The sequence below is a fragment of the Drosophila gunungcola genome, unplaced genomic scaffold (assembly GCF_025200985.1).
Source record: "Drosophila gunungcola strain Sukarami unplaced genomic scaffold, Dgunungcola_SK_2 000001F, whole genome shotgun sequence".
Taxonomy (NCBI): domain Eukaryota; kingdom Metazoa; phylum Arthropoda; class Insecta; order Diptera; family Drosophilidae; genus Drosophila; species Drosophila gunungcola.
The window spans coordinates 18107019-18124173 of record NW_026453197.1 but is presented as its reverse complement, the minus strand read 5'-3'; the positions used below and the strand labels follow the sequence as shown (position 1 = coordinate 18124173).

At 40.9% G+C, this 17155-nt stretch overlaps 6 protein-coding genes across 6 annotated transcripts; 2 read left to right on the top strand and 4 right to left on the bottom strand.

Annotated features, from left to right (window-relative positions):
* The first annotated feature begins 65 nt into the window (after window positions 1–65).
* Window positions 66–4733, top strand: LOC128262615 (Golgi phosphoprotein 3 homolog sauron). Its single transcript, XM_052996984.1, has 5 exons — window positions 66–822; window positions 2905–3032; window positions 3108–3226; window positions 3294–3469; window positions 3527–4733. Exons 1-5 carry the CDS (start codon window positions 610–612, stop codon window positions 3773–3775), a joined length of 885 nt encoding a protein of 294 aa, XP_052852944.1. The 5' UTR covers window positions 66–609; the 3' UTR covers window positions 3776–4733.
* Window positions 4734–5251: 518 nt separating this feature from the next.
* On the bottom strand, window positions 5252–10688 carry LOC128262588 (protein transport protein Sec24C). Its single transcript, XM_052996928.1, has 7 exons — window positions 10097–10688; window positions 8685–9623; window positions 8166–8625; window positions 7986–8101; window positions 6719–7586; window positions 5861–6651; window positions 5252–5796 (listed from the first exon to the last, which is right to left on the bottom strand). The coding sequence occupies exons 1-7, from the start codon at window positions 10349–10351 to the stop codon at window positions 5656–5658; spliced, it is 3570 nt and encodes a 1189-aa protein (XP_052852888.1). The 5' UTR covers window positions 10352–10688; the 3' UTR covers window positions 5252–5655.
* A 222-nt stretch (window positions 10689–10910) lies between these two features.
* LOC128262614 (endonuclease G, mitochondrial) lies at window positions 10911–12031 on the bottom strand. Its single transcript, XM_052996983.1, has 2 exons — window positions 11752–12031; window positions 10911–11693 (listed from the first exon to the last, which is right to left on the bottom strand). The coding sequence occupies exons 1-2, from the start codon at window positions 11914–11916 to the stop codon at window positions 10947–10949; spliced, it is 912 nt and encodes a 303-aa protein (XP_052852943.1). The 5' UTR covers window positions 11917–12031; the 3' UTR covers window positions 10911–10946.
* Window positions 12032–12619: 588 nt separating this feature from the next.
* LOC128262618 (trypsin beta-like) lies at window positions 12620–13470 on the top strand. Its single transcript, XM_052996988.1, has one exon. The coding sequence runs from the start codon at window positions 12666–12668 to the stop codon at window positions 13407–13409; it is 744 nt and encodes a 247-aa protein (XP_052852948.1). The 5' UTR covers window positions 12620–12665; the 3' UTR covers window positions 13410–13470.
* Window positions 13471–13589: 119 nt separating this feature from the next.
* Window positions 13590–15055, bottom strand: LOC128262610 (endonuclease G, mitochondrial). The gene is made up of 2 exons (XM_052996978.1): window positions 14861–15055; window positions 13590–14461 (listed from the first exon to the last, which is right to left on the bottom strand). The coding sequence occupies exons 1-2, from the start codon at window positions 15032–15034 to the stop codon at window positions 13679–13681; spliced, it is 957 nt and encodes a 318-aa protein (XP_052852938.1). The 5' UTR covers window positions 15035–15055; the 3' UTR covers window positions 13590–13678.
* A 112-nt stretch (window positions 15056–15167) lies between these two features.
* Window positions 15168–16804, bottom strand: LOC128262616 (endonuclease G, mitochondrial). Its single transcript, XM_052996985.1, has 2 exons — window positions 16521–16804; window positions 15168–15967 (listed from the first exon to the last, which is right to left on the bottom strand). The coding sequence occupies exons 1-2, from the start codon at window positions 16674–16676 to the stop codon at window positions 15191–15193; spliced, it is 933 nt and encodes a 310-aa protein (XP_052852945.1). The 5' UTR covers window positions 16677–16804; the 3' UTR covers window positions 15168–15190.
* Window positions 16805–17155: the final 351 nt, after the last annotated feature.

The window sequence follows — 17155 nt, the reverse complement described above, 5'->3', positions numbered from 1 at the left end:
GAAAGAACTAAGCAACATTTAAAAACATTTTAATTACTTACCAATAAATTCCTACGCTCTTAACAGCACCTCCGCACAATCGCGACGTTTTCCAACACCGAGTCTGGAAAAATGTCACGTCGAAACGTCGAAAGCAACGATAAAAGACACAAATAATAAAAAAAAGCTTATTTTGCGCAGGCATTCGTATATTTCAAGTAAATGCAAGGCCATGCGATTGCATATTTAGTTCGTGCTATCAATTTGTGAGTTAAATTGTCGAGATTTGAAACGCAACAACAACGAAACGCAGTTTAGGGCCACTGCCACTGCATTTTTGCGAGAGAGTGTGAAAAGTGCGTGTGTGCAAAAAGAGAATACAAAATAAAGAGGGCGCAAAAGAGGCAGCGAAGACAACAACACACAAAAACACAAAACACCCACACACACTCGAAAAGGCGAACACCCGCACACCCAAAACACACACCCACACCCAAACAACTCCAGCGTCGAGTCAGCAAATTGTGCCACACACACAAAACGGAGAAAGAGGAAGAAGAGTAGCAGCAAAAAAAAAGAGCTGCTCTTTTTTACATCTCCAAGAACTCCATAAATATTGAAAACTCCGGAATGAATCGCACCGACGGATTGGTTCGACGCTCGGTGAAACCCCGGGAAAACGGGGGGGCGGAGGGCGGACTAAATGCGAACACGCCGGATGACAATCAGGACGCAATGGATGGCCTAAAAGACCAAGAGGACAACATCGACGATGGCGATTCCAAGGAGACCAGGCTCACGCTCATGGAGGAGGTCCTGCTGCTGGGACTCAAGGACAAGGAGGTGGGTGGATGTCCCTTATCTCTTATTCACTAATTAATTAGTTTCTTTCACAACAAAAAGTGCTTCTTTTTTACCTGTTAACTGAGCCGTCTGTTAACCCTCTTTCGCAACCTTTTGTTTGGCCTTTCGGTGCATCGCGGTCCATCTTCAAACAGGGGCTTAGTTGAAAGGGGGCGCGAAAGGGGCTATTTCAAAATTGTTTACACAATGAACTCAGCTGTTTTTTTGTTGTTGGAAATTTTAAACTATATCAATAAGGTTTAAACTTAAACTAATAGCATACGAATATTTTTAAAATATTGGAGTTAAATTGGTCTGTTTTTTTGTGTAAGGCTCATTTACCAGTTCCTGGTAAAATTAATTATAAAACCCTGCATTTAATATTGTTGAATTAAAGGCCACCCATGCATTACCAGCTTCAACTCACATTTTCCAGTTTGTTGAGCAATACACTATAAAATCTCTTGACCAGACTGGTGACTAATGCACAATTAGCGAGAGTGCCAACACCATTTTCCAACCAACTTTTGTTGCTGTCATAAATAATAAACGAGCCGTCTTTTTTGACGGCCCTTATCAGGCGTTCTTTCTTACCTTTATAAACCTAAAACGTGCTACAAGACTGCGGCACTTTATAAATTAAAAAATTCTATATTTCAAGTAATTGCTATAAACTTTTTATTGGAAACTTTTCTTGGAATACTTGACTACTTGTGTAGTTGTTGAAAAAATAGCACTACAAAATATTTCTTAGATTAGATAATCTACCAAAACATGCGTAAAAATTTAACTGTTGGCTTAACATTTCCGAAAAACCATTGCTCTTTAAAAACTTCAATCACCGACGTCGTCTCGAAGCTCTGAGAGCATTCCATCAAACGAGTTTTCCAATAAGTGGTTAATTTGCATACGATTGTAATATTTATAAATCGGCGTATATTTTTGGGATGCGGTCCGTAAAGGCCAATCGACTCCATACGTGTGCCCCATTATAGCGAACCGGCGGATTCCCATATTCTTTGTTAAATTCGCTTTTTGTATTTTACTTGCCTCCGAGCTTTATCGCTCAATTGCTGTCCGCATATAGTGAGCTACATATATTTGTAGCATGTTTGTGGGTGACACCACGTCTATTTGTTTTCATTACTTTGCCTGCAGTGGGTTTTGTGTGCCCACCCCCAAAGGGGAAAACGAGATGGAAACACCGGGACGTGTGCTTGTTGCTGCTCGCTTGTGTTTCACTTGCTTCTTCTTTGTGCTCTTATCAAAAACATTTCATCCATTTGGTTAATTGTTTGAGGAAATACTACCAAAGTAATTCCACTTTCCGCTTTGCATTCATCCGCTTTTATTTTTAGGAACTGTCTTATCAGCAAACCGTCATTCCTTTTTAGAATTTACACATTTTAGTTGATATTGCTATACTACATTTGATATCACTAAATGTTGCTGATAATCAACGTGTTTTTTATTGTAAATGATTCACTTTTATAAGATTCTTGGGTGGTTTTTTTTCTAATTATCTATTCGTTATTGATCTTTGTCGTGATCATTTTATAAATCATATATTATTTTACGTATAATTTATTTTCCTTGGTAACAATGAACTTTATCCATGTGATATATGTATAGTCTTGTACAACCGTTTTAAAATTATAATAAAGATATTATTTAAATTGTTAGGCTTTTAAAAATTTTCTTTTTGTCATTCTATTTTACAATGCCTTTTAAAGACATGGTTTTTCTTAGTAAGGCCTAAGCAAACTCAAGTGTTTAATGTTTTAACAGCTGAACATTGCCGTCTGGAAGCCTAACGACCCTGGCAACATATTAATCATTCATTTTTTTAACTCTTAACACGTGTGACAAGGCCAACACTTTTTCATTTGTTTGATCCGCAGACTTGGACAAATAAATTTTGAAACATTGAACCAAGGGAACTAAACACTCCGTTATTCATAGGTCTAAAAATAAAAATATAAAGAATATAACTTAAAAAATTATAATATTGTTGAACTGTGGGTTTTGCCACAGTTTTTCAATTAAAGATCTAGATCTAATGTAATTTCTAATTATATTTAGGGCTACACATCTTTCTGGAACGACTGCATATCAAGCGGTTTGCGCGGATGCATTCTCATAGAACTTGGATTGCGAGGTCGCGTGATGATCGAGAAGTCTGGCATGAGACGACGTGGCCTATGTACAAGGTATACATAAACAAACAAATGCAGATGCACAATTCTGAAGAAGTGAACTAATTAAAATTTTTGTTCTCCCTACAGAAAATTGATTCTAAAATCGGATCAGCAGACTGGCGATGTTTTACTTGATGAGGCACTTAAACACATTAAAGAAACAGATCCCCCAGAGACGGTGCAGAGCTGGATTGAATATCTCAGTGGTTTGTATTTGGTTGCCCTCAATTTTGCCAAGGATTTACATATAATAATTACTGATTATTGTGACAGGTGAAACATGGAATCCGTTGAAATTGCGCTACCAGCTGAAAAATGTACGCGAACGTCTGGCCAAGAATCTGGTGGAGAAGGGTGTACTCACAACGGAAAAACAAAATTTTCTACTCTTCGATATGACGACACATCCGCTGAGCGATAATGTTGTCAAATGTCGTCTGGTTAAGAAGGTGAGATTCGAACCCTTGGGAAGTTAAGGAATTTTGCTAACCAATTTGTTATTTTAGATACAAGATTCTGTGCTCTCCAAATGGGTGAATGATCCGCAGCGCATGGACAAGCGGATGCTGGCGCTAATCTTCCTGGCGCACGCCAGCGATGTGATTGAGAACGCCTTTGCGCCGCTAAATGATGATGACTACGAGGTGGCCATGAAGCGGGTGCGGGAGCTGTTGGATCTCGACTTTGAAACGGAGGCGGCCAAGCCGAATGCCAACGAGATCCTGTGGGCGGTGTTCATGGCGTTTACGAAATAGACGATCCTCTGATCCTCTCCGCTCCTCTCAATAGCACACACACACACACAAACACACCCTAAAAACACACACCCAAACCCACATCTGGAACACATTTTGCTGCGTTTGTTTTAGAAACTTTGCTGTGAGTGGAACCGAATCGGGCGATAGGATTTTCTTAAATGGCAACCACCCCAAAAATCAGTTTCAATAGTATATATTTTTTAAGCGAGATGATGAAGCAGCCATAAAGCCTATATAAATACATATATGTTTAACGAAACTGCAATAGTATCAATCAACTGTTCCATTGTTCTCCCTTTTTTTTCCTGTTCATTGAGCATTTTATATGCAAATGTTTTCCAACCATAATGAGTAAATTGTGCTCCACGGCAAATAGAGTAGCTGATGATTTCTCATGCAAATCATAATTTATAATGGAGAATTCAAAACTGCAGCATTGTTTTTGTAATTATATATCTAACACTAATTGTAAGCGCCAACAAAAAACTCTGATAAAGTCTGGGCAAGCTGAGTGCAAATGTCTTATGTCAAATATCCTACATATATTTTAAATTCCACTTTATTATTGTGTGTTTATCTGTCACGTATATTCGAGCCCTACCCATTTACTTGATTGCGCGACGAAAATTAGTTTCAAACGTTTCTCGATATCCGCAATTTTTAACTTAGTTCGCAGATAGTTTAAAACATAAGTAATGCAACATCCCACACGAACAGACAGACAAATTCACACGGAGCGACATTCAATCTAGGCAATGTTTTAATTTAAATTGTTATTGAATTTCGGGAACATTGAAGTTGAAAAACCTTTTTCTAACTGCTATAAGAAAAATAAAGAACGACGAGAAGGGACAACAGAAAACAAAAAATTATGTAAATGTAAAATGTGCACGTCAAATAATAATAATTCTTAGATATTTAAAGGCCTAATAAAATATAATACAAGTATATAAATGATGCGAAATTGTAAATTTTTATTGAAATTTCGGGTAATCTTAAAAGGGAAACGCGTGACACCTATGAAAAGGAGACGAAAGTTTGCTTAAAAATAGTAAAACAAAAGGTTACACTGGATACAAACAATTTTTTTTGTTTTTTTATTTTTCCCCATTTAAAAGAAAAACAATTTTTCGTTTCGCTTTTTAATTAAGATTTTTTATTCCGTTTTTCGTTCTCAATAAATGAGTTTTTCGTTTGCCACAGTTTTGGTTCTCCATTCGATAGGAATGGGGCAATATACCATATAAGTCGAATAATTCTCACACGAAACATTTAGGTTATAATATAATAATCGTTCAATGACATAAAGTATGATAAAAAGCAGGGCGCAGCGCACATGTTATTGCAAGAATACATTTAAATTATCATCATTTAGGCCAAAAAAGGATGCACACAAGGTAGTGCTCTTATGCTAACCAATATAATCATCTAGTAGTTTTCAACTGTGGGAAATTTGCAAGTAATTTGTAATAACATTTATGGAATTGATAAGAGAATAATTTTTGCTAATTAATTTTGCAGTTGCCTCGTTTAACAAATGTTTCATTTTAGGAGTAGCGTTCAAAAAATACATATAAATATATATATATATATTAAAAAGTAAAACAATGCAAAAATGTGAAAACTTTAATAAAATTAATGGAAGAATTGATACGTTCGAAATGATAACCAATAATTAATATATATGTATATGTATTTTTATGTAAATATAATTGAAGTTCTTCCAGCTGTCCCAGATCCAGCTCCAGATCTTTTTGCTCCTTTTACTTGCCGAGGCGACTGCGCATGGACGAGAGGCGACGCATCCGAGCCCTGTTTTGGGAATAGCTGTCCGCCCACCGCTGCTCGGGCTTGTATGCGCCGGAGTAGCCGGCGTGCTAACTCAGCAGATCCTTGATCTCCTTGTGCATGTGACATAGGAAATCCACGTAGCTGGCCGAGCCATCCGTGCCCCGATCCTCGACGAGGAAGTGCCGGAAAACGCTCTCCAGCTTGTCATTTTGCCGCAACCAGGTGATCTGAAGTCAAAATATATAATTATGTTACATATTGCATAAAATAAAAGCAAACTAACACACGCACCCTCATGTATCGCGATCGCTCCTTCATAATCTGCTCCAGAATGCCGTGTATGCGCTTGGCCAGCGGCGTCTCCGGCACGATATTGAACCGCTCCAAGGCAAGCTGTTGCAATCCCTGGACGCCAAAGACAGCCTGCACAAAGTTCGGCGACAATGACTGGCCTAGCCAGACGAATAGGTGCACTCCGTTCTCCAGAATATAGGCGCCATCCTCCTGAGTCTTTTCGTGTGTGCAGCGAACGGGAGTCGGCAGATCCGTCTCCTCGGGCACCACATTGTGGATGGGAATAAAACGGGGATACAGATAGCTGACGGACTGATTCAGATCCATGGACAGGATAAACTGAATGACATATGATCGATCGTCCAGCGTCATGTCCGATCCACCGGAAATGGCGTCGTTTTTGAGCAGACACGAGGCGTACAGCGGCAACAGCTTGAGGCACTCGGGTAGGATGAGCTGGCCGGCGGAAGTGGGCGAGGTGCAGTGCTTGCGGTAGCAGGCGAGGATCTGGGCCGATCGATGGATCAGGTTGTCCTTCACCTGCTTGGGCGAATGCTCCATCAGTTTGAAGCAGGCCTGCTTGGCGAAGAACAGCATCATGGCGTCCAAGTCGCAGCTCTTAAAGACATCCGCAATGGTGGTGGTCACCCGCAATGCCAGGTTCAGGACACGCAGACGCCGTTGTCCGCTGCACGAGGTGTACAGCAGGGCCACCTGAAGGTACACATTCTCCTCCGGCGGCAGCTTGTCGTCGTGCTTGATCTCAATGCTCACCGATTTGCTGGCATCTGTAAGTTAAAAGGAAATTCATTTAAATAATGTGTTTAAATTTAAATCAGAGCCATCAAGGCTTACCAATACTAGCCAGCTCCACATCCGTTGTGTTGGACATGAAGAAGTGGCCAAAGAACTCTGTGGGTCGAATGCCCGCCGATGTGCGCACACGCATCACCGCATCGAAGGCAATCGGTCGTGATACGTTCTTAATGATATCCTCGATCAGTCGCTTGCCGTCCACGTCCGCCTGGAAGTAGGTGTACTTGAACACCTCGCCACCAGTCAACCGGGCAACCTGTCCAATGGTGGCCAAGTCAATGTAGGCGTTGTTGAACACGAACAAATCCACTGAGCAGCCCTGCTGGACGCACTCCTGGCCCAGTTGATTGTAAACCGTGGTTTGCGGGGTGAGTACGGTCTTCTCCTTATCCGTGCCCAGAAGTTTGCGGTCGTCGCGGTTCTTCAGTTTGCCCGGTGCCTCAGCAATGGGCAGCGTGGAGTTGAACACCAGCAGCTTTCCAGCTGCATTCGATGCCTTGAGAGCTTCCAATCCAGCCTGAATGGCTGGGTACAGAATCGTCTCCGTTTCCTTGGTATCGGCAAACATGCGAGGGATCTCCTCCATCAGAGCATCGATTACAGCTGCCGACTCTTCGGGATGACACAGGAATCCATCGAGCAGGGGCATGAACATCTCCTGAACATCGCCCACCACCATCATTTGCGGCTGGGCCAGACTGCTCTTGATGTTGTAGAAATGCACGGTGCTGTTGTATGTGATGAAACCCACTCGCACTTTGGATTTATCTTGACCCTGGTCCACAGGCAAATGCTTGAGTATGTTCTTGATTTGGCCGCAAAGCAGATGAACCAGACCCGACTTCACAGTATTGTACGAGACGTCGATGATGAAAATGAAGGCGGGAACTTCCGGGGGAGTGTTGTTCTGTGGGTGTGGAAAGAATATATAGGGGCTTGAAATGTGTATGAAACTTAAATACCTCTAAAAATAAATGTTCTAGCAATAAAGAATGAAAAAATAGATAAAAGAATTGACATTCTGCAGATATGCACGGCGTAAACAAAAATATAGGCCATATGTTGACCATATTTTTTGGAAAAACTATTTTTAAAAGCAACAAAAATTTTTTCTTAAAGAAATTACTTCCTAGTACTTTACTTATTTCAAATTTCTGAATATGCTATTTAATAAATCATATATTATATTTATTTTAGTTCTGAAGCATTTTTTTGTATATATAAAACATCAATTTATCTTAATTCCTTCATTTGTATTTTTATGCTTTTCAACTTTCTATAACAATATGGAACAAGATAAGCTTACCCGGCAGTAGTCCTTTGTGGCCAGGAATTCGTAGGTGCCCAGCAGCAGCTCAGGTCGCTCATGCTTGTCCACCCGCTGTCCAGTGTGATCCAGATGCTGGTAGTAGTCCGGATGAACTGCAAGATATATATATATACACAATGTGATCCTTTCCTACGCTTTCCCTTTATAAACACTCACCCTCCGTGGTAACCTTGCACATGAGGCACTGGAACCGCCGGCCAGCATCCACGAACTGCATGTTGGGCGACATGTAAGCCTTACATCTGTTGCAACGAATGGGTCCCATATCACCGAAGTTCACGATCGGTGGCTCCATTTCGCCCTCAGCAGTCCTGGCCAAAGGAGAGATGTTCAGCGTCAAGGGCAGCGCCGTGGTCTTGAGAAGATCTCCGGTATTGGGGATGGAGTAGAGCGAAGCGCGCAGGAAGCGCGGCGAAGAGTTGCCCTGGTCATGAACCACGAATTTGGTGGTCACCAATGGGGGCAGCAAACCAGGCTGATTGGTTACAAAAGGTCCGCCAGCGAGACGTTGGTTCTCAAGCATCACCTGGATGGGATTGGGCATCTGGTCGGGATCCAGGCGACGTGGCTGTGGTGCCTGCTGATACATGTTACCTGCCCCTGGCATTGGAGGTTGCTAAAAGAAATCAAAGATTAATTAGTTGGAAAAACGTTTAAAACCGACATCATACTCACATTAAAGCCAGGACGTCCTGGCTGGCCTGGAAAGCCGCCACCTGGCTGCGGTGGATATCCTGGCGCTCCAGCCTGCTGTCCCGGCTGTGGTGGATATCCTGGCATCGGCTGCTGGCCCGGCTGCGGAGGATAGCCCTGCTGCTGACCTGGATATCCCGCTTGTGGGGCCCCGAATTGTGGCGGAGCTGCTGCCTGCTGTCCTGGATGCAGAGGAGGCGCTCCAGGGAAGCCTCCGCCGGGAGCCTGTCCTGGGTAGCCACCTGGATAGCCTCCTGGTTGGGGTGCTCCATAAGCAGCTCCCGGTTGCGGTGGCAGACCAGGCTGCTGTGGGGGAAATCCCGACTGCTGTGGTGGTAAACCCGGTTGCTGCAGTGGCGGAATTCCTTGCTGCTGCTGCTGCTGGGACGGCAGTCCAGGTTGCGTGTAAGTGGGCGGGGCTGACCCAGGGGGAAGCTGGGGTTGTCCCGGTCGTGAGCTGGGCACTCCAAAGGGACCGGCAGCAGGCTGGGATGTGGGAATCTGACCGGGAAGTGGTGGCTGCCCAGGTAGAGGTGGCTGAACAGAAGAACCTGCTCCCGGCACCGGGGGCTGACCGGGCGTTGCAGTTTTCGGAGGCGGCATATGCGGCAATCCCGCCAAACTGGCGCTGTTCAAGCTCATCTGATTAATCCCACTGGCCACGCTCTGTGGTGTGCTGCTGGGCGGAAGTGCTCCGTTGACATAATCACCAGTACTAACCGGCGGTGGGGCGCCGAATGCAGCATTGTTGTTGTTGGTCGGAGGTGGTACCGCATTAGCGTTGAACTGATTGAAACCGGTTGGCGGAGGTCCAGCAGCAGCAGCAGCAGCAGTGGGGGGAGCTCCTTGTGGGAGTGGTGGCTTCAGGGGATTGACGCCACCTCCTCCACCCACACTCAAACCGCCCATTGACGTGGCCAACTGAAAAAGAGATTTGTTTTTAGTAAGTTCAATACGCTTCTCTTATCATCTAACTCAGCTTCCACTCTCCTATTATAAAATCACGCATGACCTCTTTTAGTAAATGAAGTATTGAATGCTTATCAGGCGAAATTGTTATAGTTTTTCTTGTCTTAGCTAAAAAGGTATTCTGTAGGAAGCTCTCTTAAAGATTCCTTTTTATAGAAGCCACACTTTGCAGAACATGCCAATTGGGTTTAAGTATTTTTATTAAAAGGTCAAGTGGAGCAGTTACTGGAAATCTAAATTCCTAAATTCTAAACTTCTGTTGATAATTATATATATAATTGCCATTAAGATAAGTCTACTATAATTAATATGATAACATTAAGAATTTCATGAATAATTGCTTGGATTACGTGTACTATCATTAAACCCTAGTCTAAATCCTGGTGAATTCCTTTCAGTACTGAAGCTCTATGTAGATGATTCACCTGCTGTTGGTAGTTGCCATTGAGGTAAGACTGTGGTGCCGCTGATGATGTTGGTGGTGGTGCTCCATACTGTGGTTGTTGTTGCTGCTGCGGCGGAGGCAGTTGTTGTTGTGGTTGCTGCTGCTGTTGTTGTTGTTGTTGCTGTTGCTGCTGCTGTGGTGGTGGCCAACATCCGGACATCGGCGGAGGAGCCCCAAACTGAGGCTGTTGCTGCTGGAACTGCGTGGGCGGTGCCCCGTACATATTCGGATTCATTTCTTGGCCGTATTAATCACTCGTAATAACAAAGTAAGGGCTAAACAGCTAAATCACCAAACAACTTTCACGCGAATCGGAGAGAAAACACGGGTTGGCTCAAAGTTCGCCACTGCAATTTGGTAATTACGGGTGCTGCTCGGCCGGATTCCTGACCACTAACTCCTCGGTTTGGGCCACTCGGTGTTGACCACAACTGTCGACGGCCGCGGCGCACGAGTCGCTGGTTGAAAAACAAAAATAATTTCGAGCTAAACGAACTTCCACGTCAGTTCCCCAATTCGATTTTTTTGCTCTTTCAGCTGCCACGTAAACAGCGCTGTTTTCCAACACTGTCAGCGAGCGGCACGGTTGCTATCGGTCAATCGATAAATATGTAAGGAATATTAACAGCGCGGCTGTTAGCTAACAGTTGCAAGTGGTGTATGTTGAGAAGGTTACTTACCATAATGAAGTGACGTCACAAAAGCAAAAATATAAATAAGTTAGTTAAAAGAAATCTGATTTCTATTCAATTTATGGTTCAATAAATAGTTCAAGGAATTTGAAGTACTTCACATACTTTCTTTATTCATATATTTTGGATTTTAATAACTCAAACATTTCCAAAGCCCACATTTTTATTTGCATTATTAAATTGCAGACCCGTAAAACGTTCGATATCGCCAATTTTTGCCCGGTGATCACTTAACTTGCCACCCACCAAACGACTGTTTTTGATAATATAACCCTCCATAAAAGAATACAACACAGGAACACGGGACTCCACGATCAGGACCTTGAAATAATGCGAGGGAACGGGCATTGGAGTCCAGTCGAACACCTCATATTTCATGGACCATTTGCCATTCTCATGACAGGAGGGCGTGTAAATCGGTCCAGTGTACGTATACACTGAGCCAAATTCCTGAGCCTTTGTGGACACATATTTCTCCAGGTCGTTCCATATACGCCCCTTGAAAGCCTTACAGATCTTCGTCGCACCGCAGCTCAGTACATAGACGTCATTATAGCGGAGATTCAATGTACTATAGCCGCCCTCATCTGACCCAATCTTTTGGTAATCCCCCCGGATATGCTCACAAATCCATCTGGGAGCATTTGTGCTCATGTCCCGTGCAACAATGTAGTCCTTGTGGACATACAAGTTCTCTATGCTGGGCAGTCCGTATTTGACTAAGCCCAGCAGATCAGTTGAAGTGGCTGAATCCGTTTTAAGCATCAGAGCAGCGCTAACATAATCAAAAATAGGTAATACTATTAGCTCTCTGAATTTGCCAGCCAAGGAAGTGGAACCGTTCCATAATCGGGTTTCATAATCGGGTTTCCTAAAGGTGCAGAGCTTTTGCAAATATAAGAAATAAGAAAATCATACATTTAATAGTAATATCAACACTTACCATGGGGTACAACTTATGACGATGGTGGTAAACATAAGGATCTCTTCGAATCTGCTGGAAAAGTAGCCATATGGACGCCTCTTGCTGAACAAAGGCCCCACATACAAATCCGATTATTCCCGCCAGGGCACACAAAACCCACTGATGACCTCGCCATTCGTCCATGGACGTGTTTTGGAGTTACAAAAATTTGGTCTACTGTTGTTACGTAATAAACATCAATTATAATTTTGTACACATGTCTAAGTTTTTGAGAAAAAGCCTACTACACAAATTTACTTAATTCAAAAATACACTTTACTCCCAATTTTTTCGAAATGTAAAATCATAATACGTATTAGAATGAATATTAAATTAATTAAATAATTTAAAAGTTAATCCATTGAATAAATTTGGAAAATGCTAAAATATTTATCTATTTTTTTTAATTCATGCTCAAGTTTAAAATAAAATACATTTTTAAATCCACTTTAAAACATGGAAATCAAAATATGAAAATTTGCCTTGAAAAAGGCAAAACTATAAATAAACGCAGAATATTAAAAAACTTAAAAATGTGAAATGGAATGTTAATGGAAAGATTATCTAGAAACTTCTAGGCCATATTAAGTTCGAAAACTTTTTTAGCCAAAAATAGCTTTAAAAATTCCTTTTTATCTACACAAAAAGCAGTTCCATTTAATTATCAGGCAACCACTTACGAACTAGGACGCTTTTTTTTAGAACTTAAGCTTAAGCTTAGCTAATTGAAAAAATATTTTAAGTTCTTAACTAAGTTTCACAGACTTTAAATTTAATTAACATACCGCTTGTTTATTTTTAGACGACGGAATGCAACTTGGCGGAAGTATAACTTGTATAAAAGAGTGGATCACATAGCTTTTCATCACTCATCCCTTCAGCTCCAGCTCGAAATGTTCGTCCAGTGGATTTTCCTGATCTCCAGCGCCACCCTGATCTCCTCTAAATGGACTCCGGAACGCATCGTGGGAGGTCACTTGGTGTCCATTGAATCGGTTCCCTGGCAGGCTTCCCTCCTAAAAAATGACAAATATGATTGCGGCGCTGTCATCTATAGTGAGACAGTAGTTTTAACAGCAGCTCATTGTGTCAAAGACCCATCGCCTTCTCTTTACTCCGTAAGAGTGGGCTCATCGAGTTCTGAATTCGGAGGTCAAGTGGTGAAGGCATTGCGAGTCCTAAAACATGACAAGTATGGTCAGCCTTTTAATGTGTCCAATGACATAGCAGTGATCCAACTTCAATCCAGTCTTCAAATGGGAGTTGGTGTGAGTTCCATCCCACTGGCCGATAGTCCTCCGCGACCTGGATCTTCAGTCTCAGTTTCTGGATGGGGAAAGACCGGATTATTTAAGGAGGGTTCTGAGCTTCTACTTGAGACCACAGTGGCTATTGTGGATCAGAATGCCTGCAAAAAATCCCATTACGGAAGAATTTCCAAGGACATGATTTGCGCCGCTGCTTTGGGAAAAGATGCCTGCAACGGGGATTCAGGAGGTCCTTTAGTATCCAGAGGCAAACTTGTGGGCCTTGTCTCCTTTGGTGGATTTGTCTGTGCTAGTCCCTTTCGCCCTGGAGTCTATGCTAATGTAGCTGAGCTCAAGCCTTGGATCTTAAGGACTATTCAAAGCCTTTGAAGCAGCCAGTGTACTCTTCTATTAAAAAAAAAAAAAAACAGAGTGAATAAAAAACGGGCTTAAAAAATTTGATTGGTTTTATTTACAGAGAGGTTTAGATTTAGACAAAAACAAGAAGGGAAGCTTGTGACCTTTGGTTTTTATTTAGTTTTTAAACAAATTTAAAACTTTTTTTTTGTCTATTTTTGTCTTGGGTACTACTTGATTTACTAGTGGTTGAAATACTTTTTAAATTTGTCAAATTTTGTTATAAAAATAGAATTTTAAATTCAACCAAATTCCCGAAACACCTGCGATTCGCTGGGATAATTACTTCCAAAAATAGTACTTCTCCTCAATCCATCAAAGAACTTAAGACCCGCGTAATGCTCAATTTCCCGGATATCGCAGAGGAAAGATCGAAGTGGGAGATTATCTGGTATTGAAGCATTAGGTAGAACATAGCCCTCCATATAGGGTTTTCCAAGTTGGAGTGTTGATTCCACCATAATGACCTTGAAAAAGTGCGTTGGCACTGCAACCATATTCAGTCCAATCATTTCATACTCCACGCCCAATTTGCCACCTGATCTTTGTTTGGGTTTATAAAGAGGACCTGTACAAACGTAAACCGATCCAAATCGATGAACCAGATTGCGAACATATCTCTCCAGATTGTTCCAGGCCCCGCGATTGAAACCCTGTCCAATCTGGGGTGCTATATTCGTTAGGAAAAAAGTATCCTGGCAGTGATTCCGTTGCAAATGATGATTTCCGGCAGCTGCCAAGTGCCCACGATCGAATCCCGATCTCCGATAGTCGGTCAACTCTGATCGAAAGTTGGAGGGCACACTCATATCTGGTTGATAGGGATTCCGCCCACGTCTACCTCGATTTGAGTGGATGTTGTCCACCTGGAGATGCTCACATACCCAATGGGCCACTCGATTTCGGCGATCGTAGGATAGCACAAAGTCACTATAAAGTCGTAAATCATCCAGACCCGGAAATCCGTACTTCATGATTTGGCTCATTCGGTGATCGGCATTAGCTTGGTTCTCAAAGAAACAAAACTTTAAATACATTAACAAAAATTATATTACAATGATTTTAAAAATCGGAAAGATACAATAATAAAAATGTGGAATATTATAAATAAATAAAGGATAAACTAAAACCAACATCATAAAATATGAAATAATAATATTAAATGCTATCCGCATTATATTCCATGATTTAAAATTAAAATAGTTGAATGAATGCCGAAAATGTTAGATTTTAAACGAGTGCCATTTGTTTGAAATGCATTAATATAAGTTTACCATCGTTTAAATTTTATTTAAATATTCAGATAATAAAATTTCGTTTGAAAAACCTTATAATACTAAAATCTCTGAAGACCGCAATGTATGAAAATCAAATTATATTTAAAATGAGTGTGAAATACGTGTTTGGGTGTTGTATTTGCTTACCACTTCATAAATTTTGGGGCCGACATAGTAGGCATAGGGATCCTTTTGTATTATTTCCTGCAATCGTCTTTTGGCATCCTTGTGCTGGAAATACATTCCACCCACGAAGGAAGCACATAATGCAGTCGTTCCCAGGACGAAACCCAATCCCAGGAAATGCCATTTTCTGTCCATATAAATTAATCAACCTGTGGACCTAAACCTAAAATTGTGAATTGTACTTCAAGGCTAACATTATTTTCTTTTCAATAAAACGCAATAATTTAAAATGCAATAATTTAGTTTAATAGACACAATGGGCTACGTATCAAAACATTTATTTATTTTATATTACTTGGTCGGAAGATTGACTAATGTATTGCTTACTGGGCAATTTAAAGAATTTGTTACTGGGGTTATTACTGGACTGCCTAAAGAACTGGTTATTTGGGTGTTGATAAAGTTGCGATCAAGTCCCTCGAAAAAGCGTAGACCAGTGGCATTTTCTATATCCCGGATATCGCTGAGGAGGGTCTTCAGGTCGACATTATTGTTTAATGGGGTGTTGGGCATCACATACGCCTCCGCGTAGGGCGTGGCATCGCCCTCGAATTTAGGATCAATGACCAGAACTTTGAAGAAATGCGTCGGTACAGCCACCATTGTTCTCTCCTCCGTTTGGAACTCCACAAACCAACTATTTGACTTTATCTTACGGGGTAAATAAATGGATCCGGTGTAAGCATATACCGTTCCATGTCTCTGACTCATTTCAGTGACATACTGAAGCAGTCGATTCCAAACGGCGTGATTAAATCCTCTTTTCAAAAAAGGTTTAATATTTGATAAGAAAAATACTCTGGATGCCTCCGACTGGCTAAAAGCTCCAATTGTATTCAAAGATGAGGGATCCCCATAGATCATCCGATTCGATATATCCACCCTCTCACACATCCACTGAACGGCCGAGTTTCGAAGATCGAATGAGGTCACAAAGTCGAAGGCTTCATTAAGACTAATGTCATTTGTGCTAGGGAAGCCAAACTTCATGATACCGCCCAACTTGTGACAGTCGTCGGGTTCAACAGTGAATTCCTTACTGTCGGCTCTAAGAGTGAAGATTCCGAGCTAAATAAGGGATTTTATTATTATTAAAATAATATAATATATTTATGATAAGGTATAGTGTAGTATTTGTAGATTTAGATTTCCAGCTAAAGGCTAATGCCTAAGGATAATTTATAGCTAAATTTCTAGTTCGGATGTATAAAATATTTACATTGCAGCCGAATTAAATTAATTTAATAATATATTTTCCCAACTAAATAAAAGCTTAACATTAAAATATAGTGAGAAGTCGTGTGTATGAGATCTATTCTTATTATATTTTAGTACTTATATGAAATATAATTCCTTAACGAAAATTGATGTTTATTAAAAAAGGAGCAGCATTTGAAGAATCAAATTTGAAATAATAAGTTTATGAGATCCATTCAAACTGTATATACATCTAACAAAATGTACTTTTACTTATTTTAAATTAAGAGTTTTAAGAAGATATTTTTATAAGAGTTGAGACATTATTTTAGTGGTACTAAAAAATATTAATTTAAAATCTGATATCCTTAAACAAAGGATTATTAGTATGAATATAACACCTAGCTTATATATATTTTCTTACCAATCCGTAGAGTTTCCTTCGGATGAAATAGGCATGTGGGTTGCGTTGCTCCAATCGTCGTATATTTCGCATCACATCGATGTGTTGATAATAGGCGCCCAATGCGAAAAAGGAACCGGCAGTGGCCAAGATGCCAAGAATGCCTCTTATTGGCATTTTTATCCATCAAAGTTCTTAACTACGACAATTTTAAGCTTCAAAGTACATGGAGATTTGGAAAATACTTAAATTATTTGTTGTGTGTGTAGTAAATAAATCCTATGAGTTGTATATAAAAACTAACTTTGTTGGAAAATGGTACCCCGAAACCTGACTTTTCCTGCAGTTAATCTTAAAGTTTTCGTGTCCGAGTTCAACCTTGACTGCACTTGCCAACTGCATTAAGTCAATAGAAAAAGTTGCAGTCATCGTCGTAGAGAGTCGAAAACTAAAAAGTCCTTAGGACAAAACATCCTCCCTTCTAGTTTTTTGCCCCCTTTGAACTGGGAACCACATAATAAGCGTTTTTGGGGATATGCCTGAGTAAACCAAAAGCGGCGTCAAGATTTATTCTCAAAATCTCGTCGTACTTTGTTATGGTTAAAAATGTTGTTTGTGGATTTACAGTTTTTCTGTTTTTGGCCAGAAAACTTTTC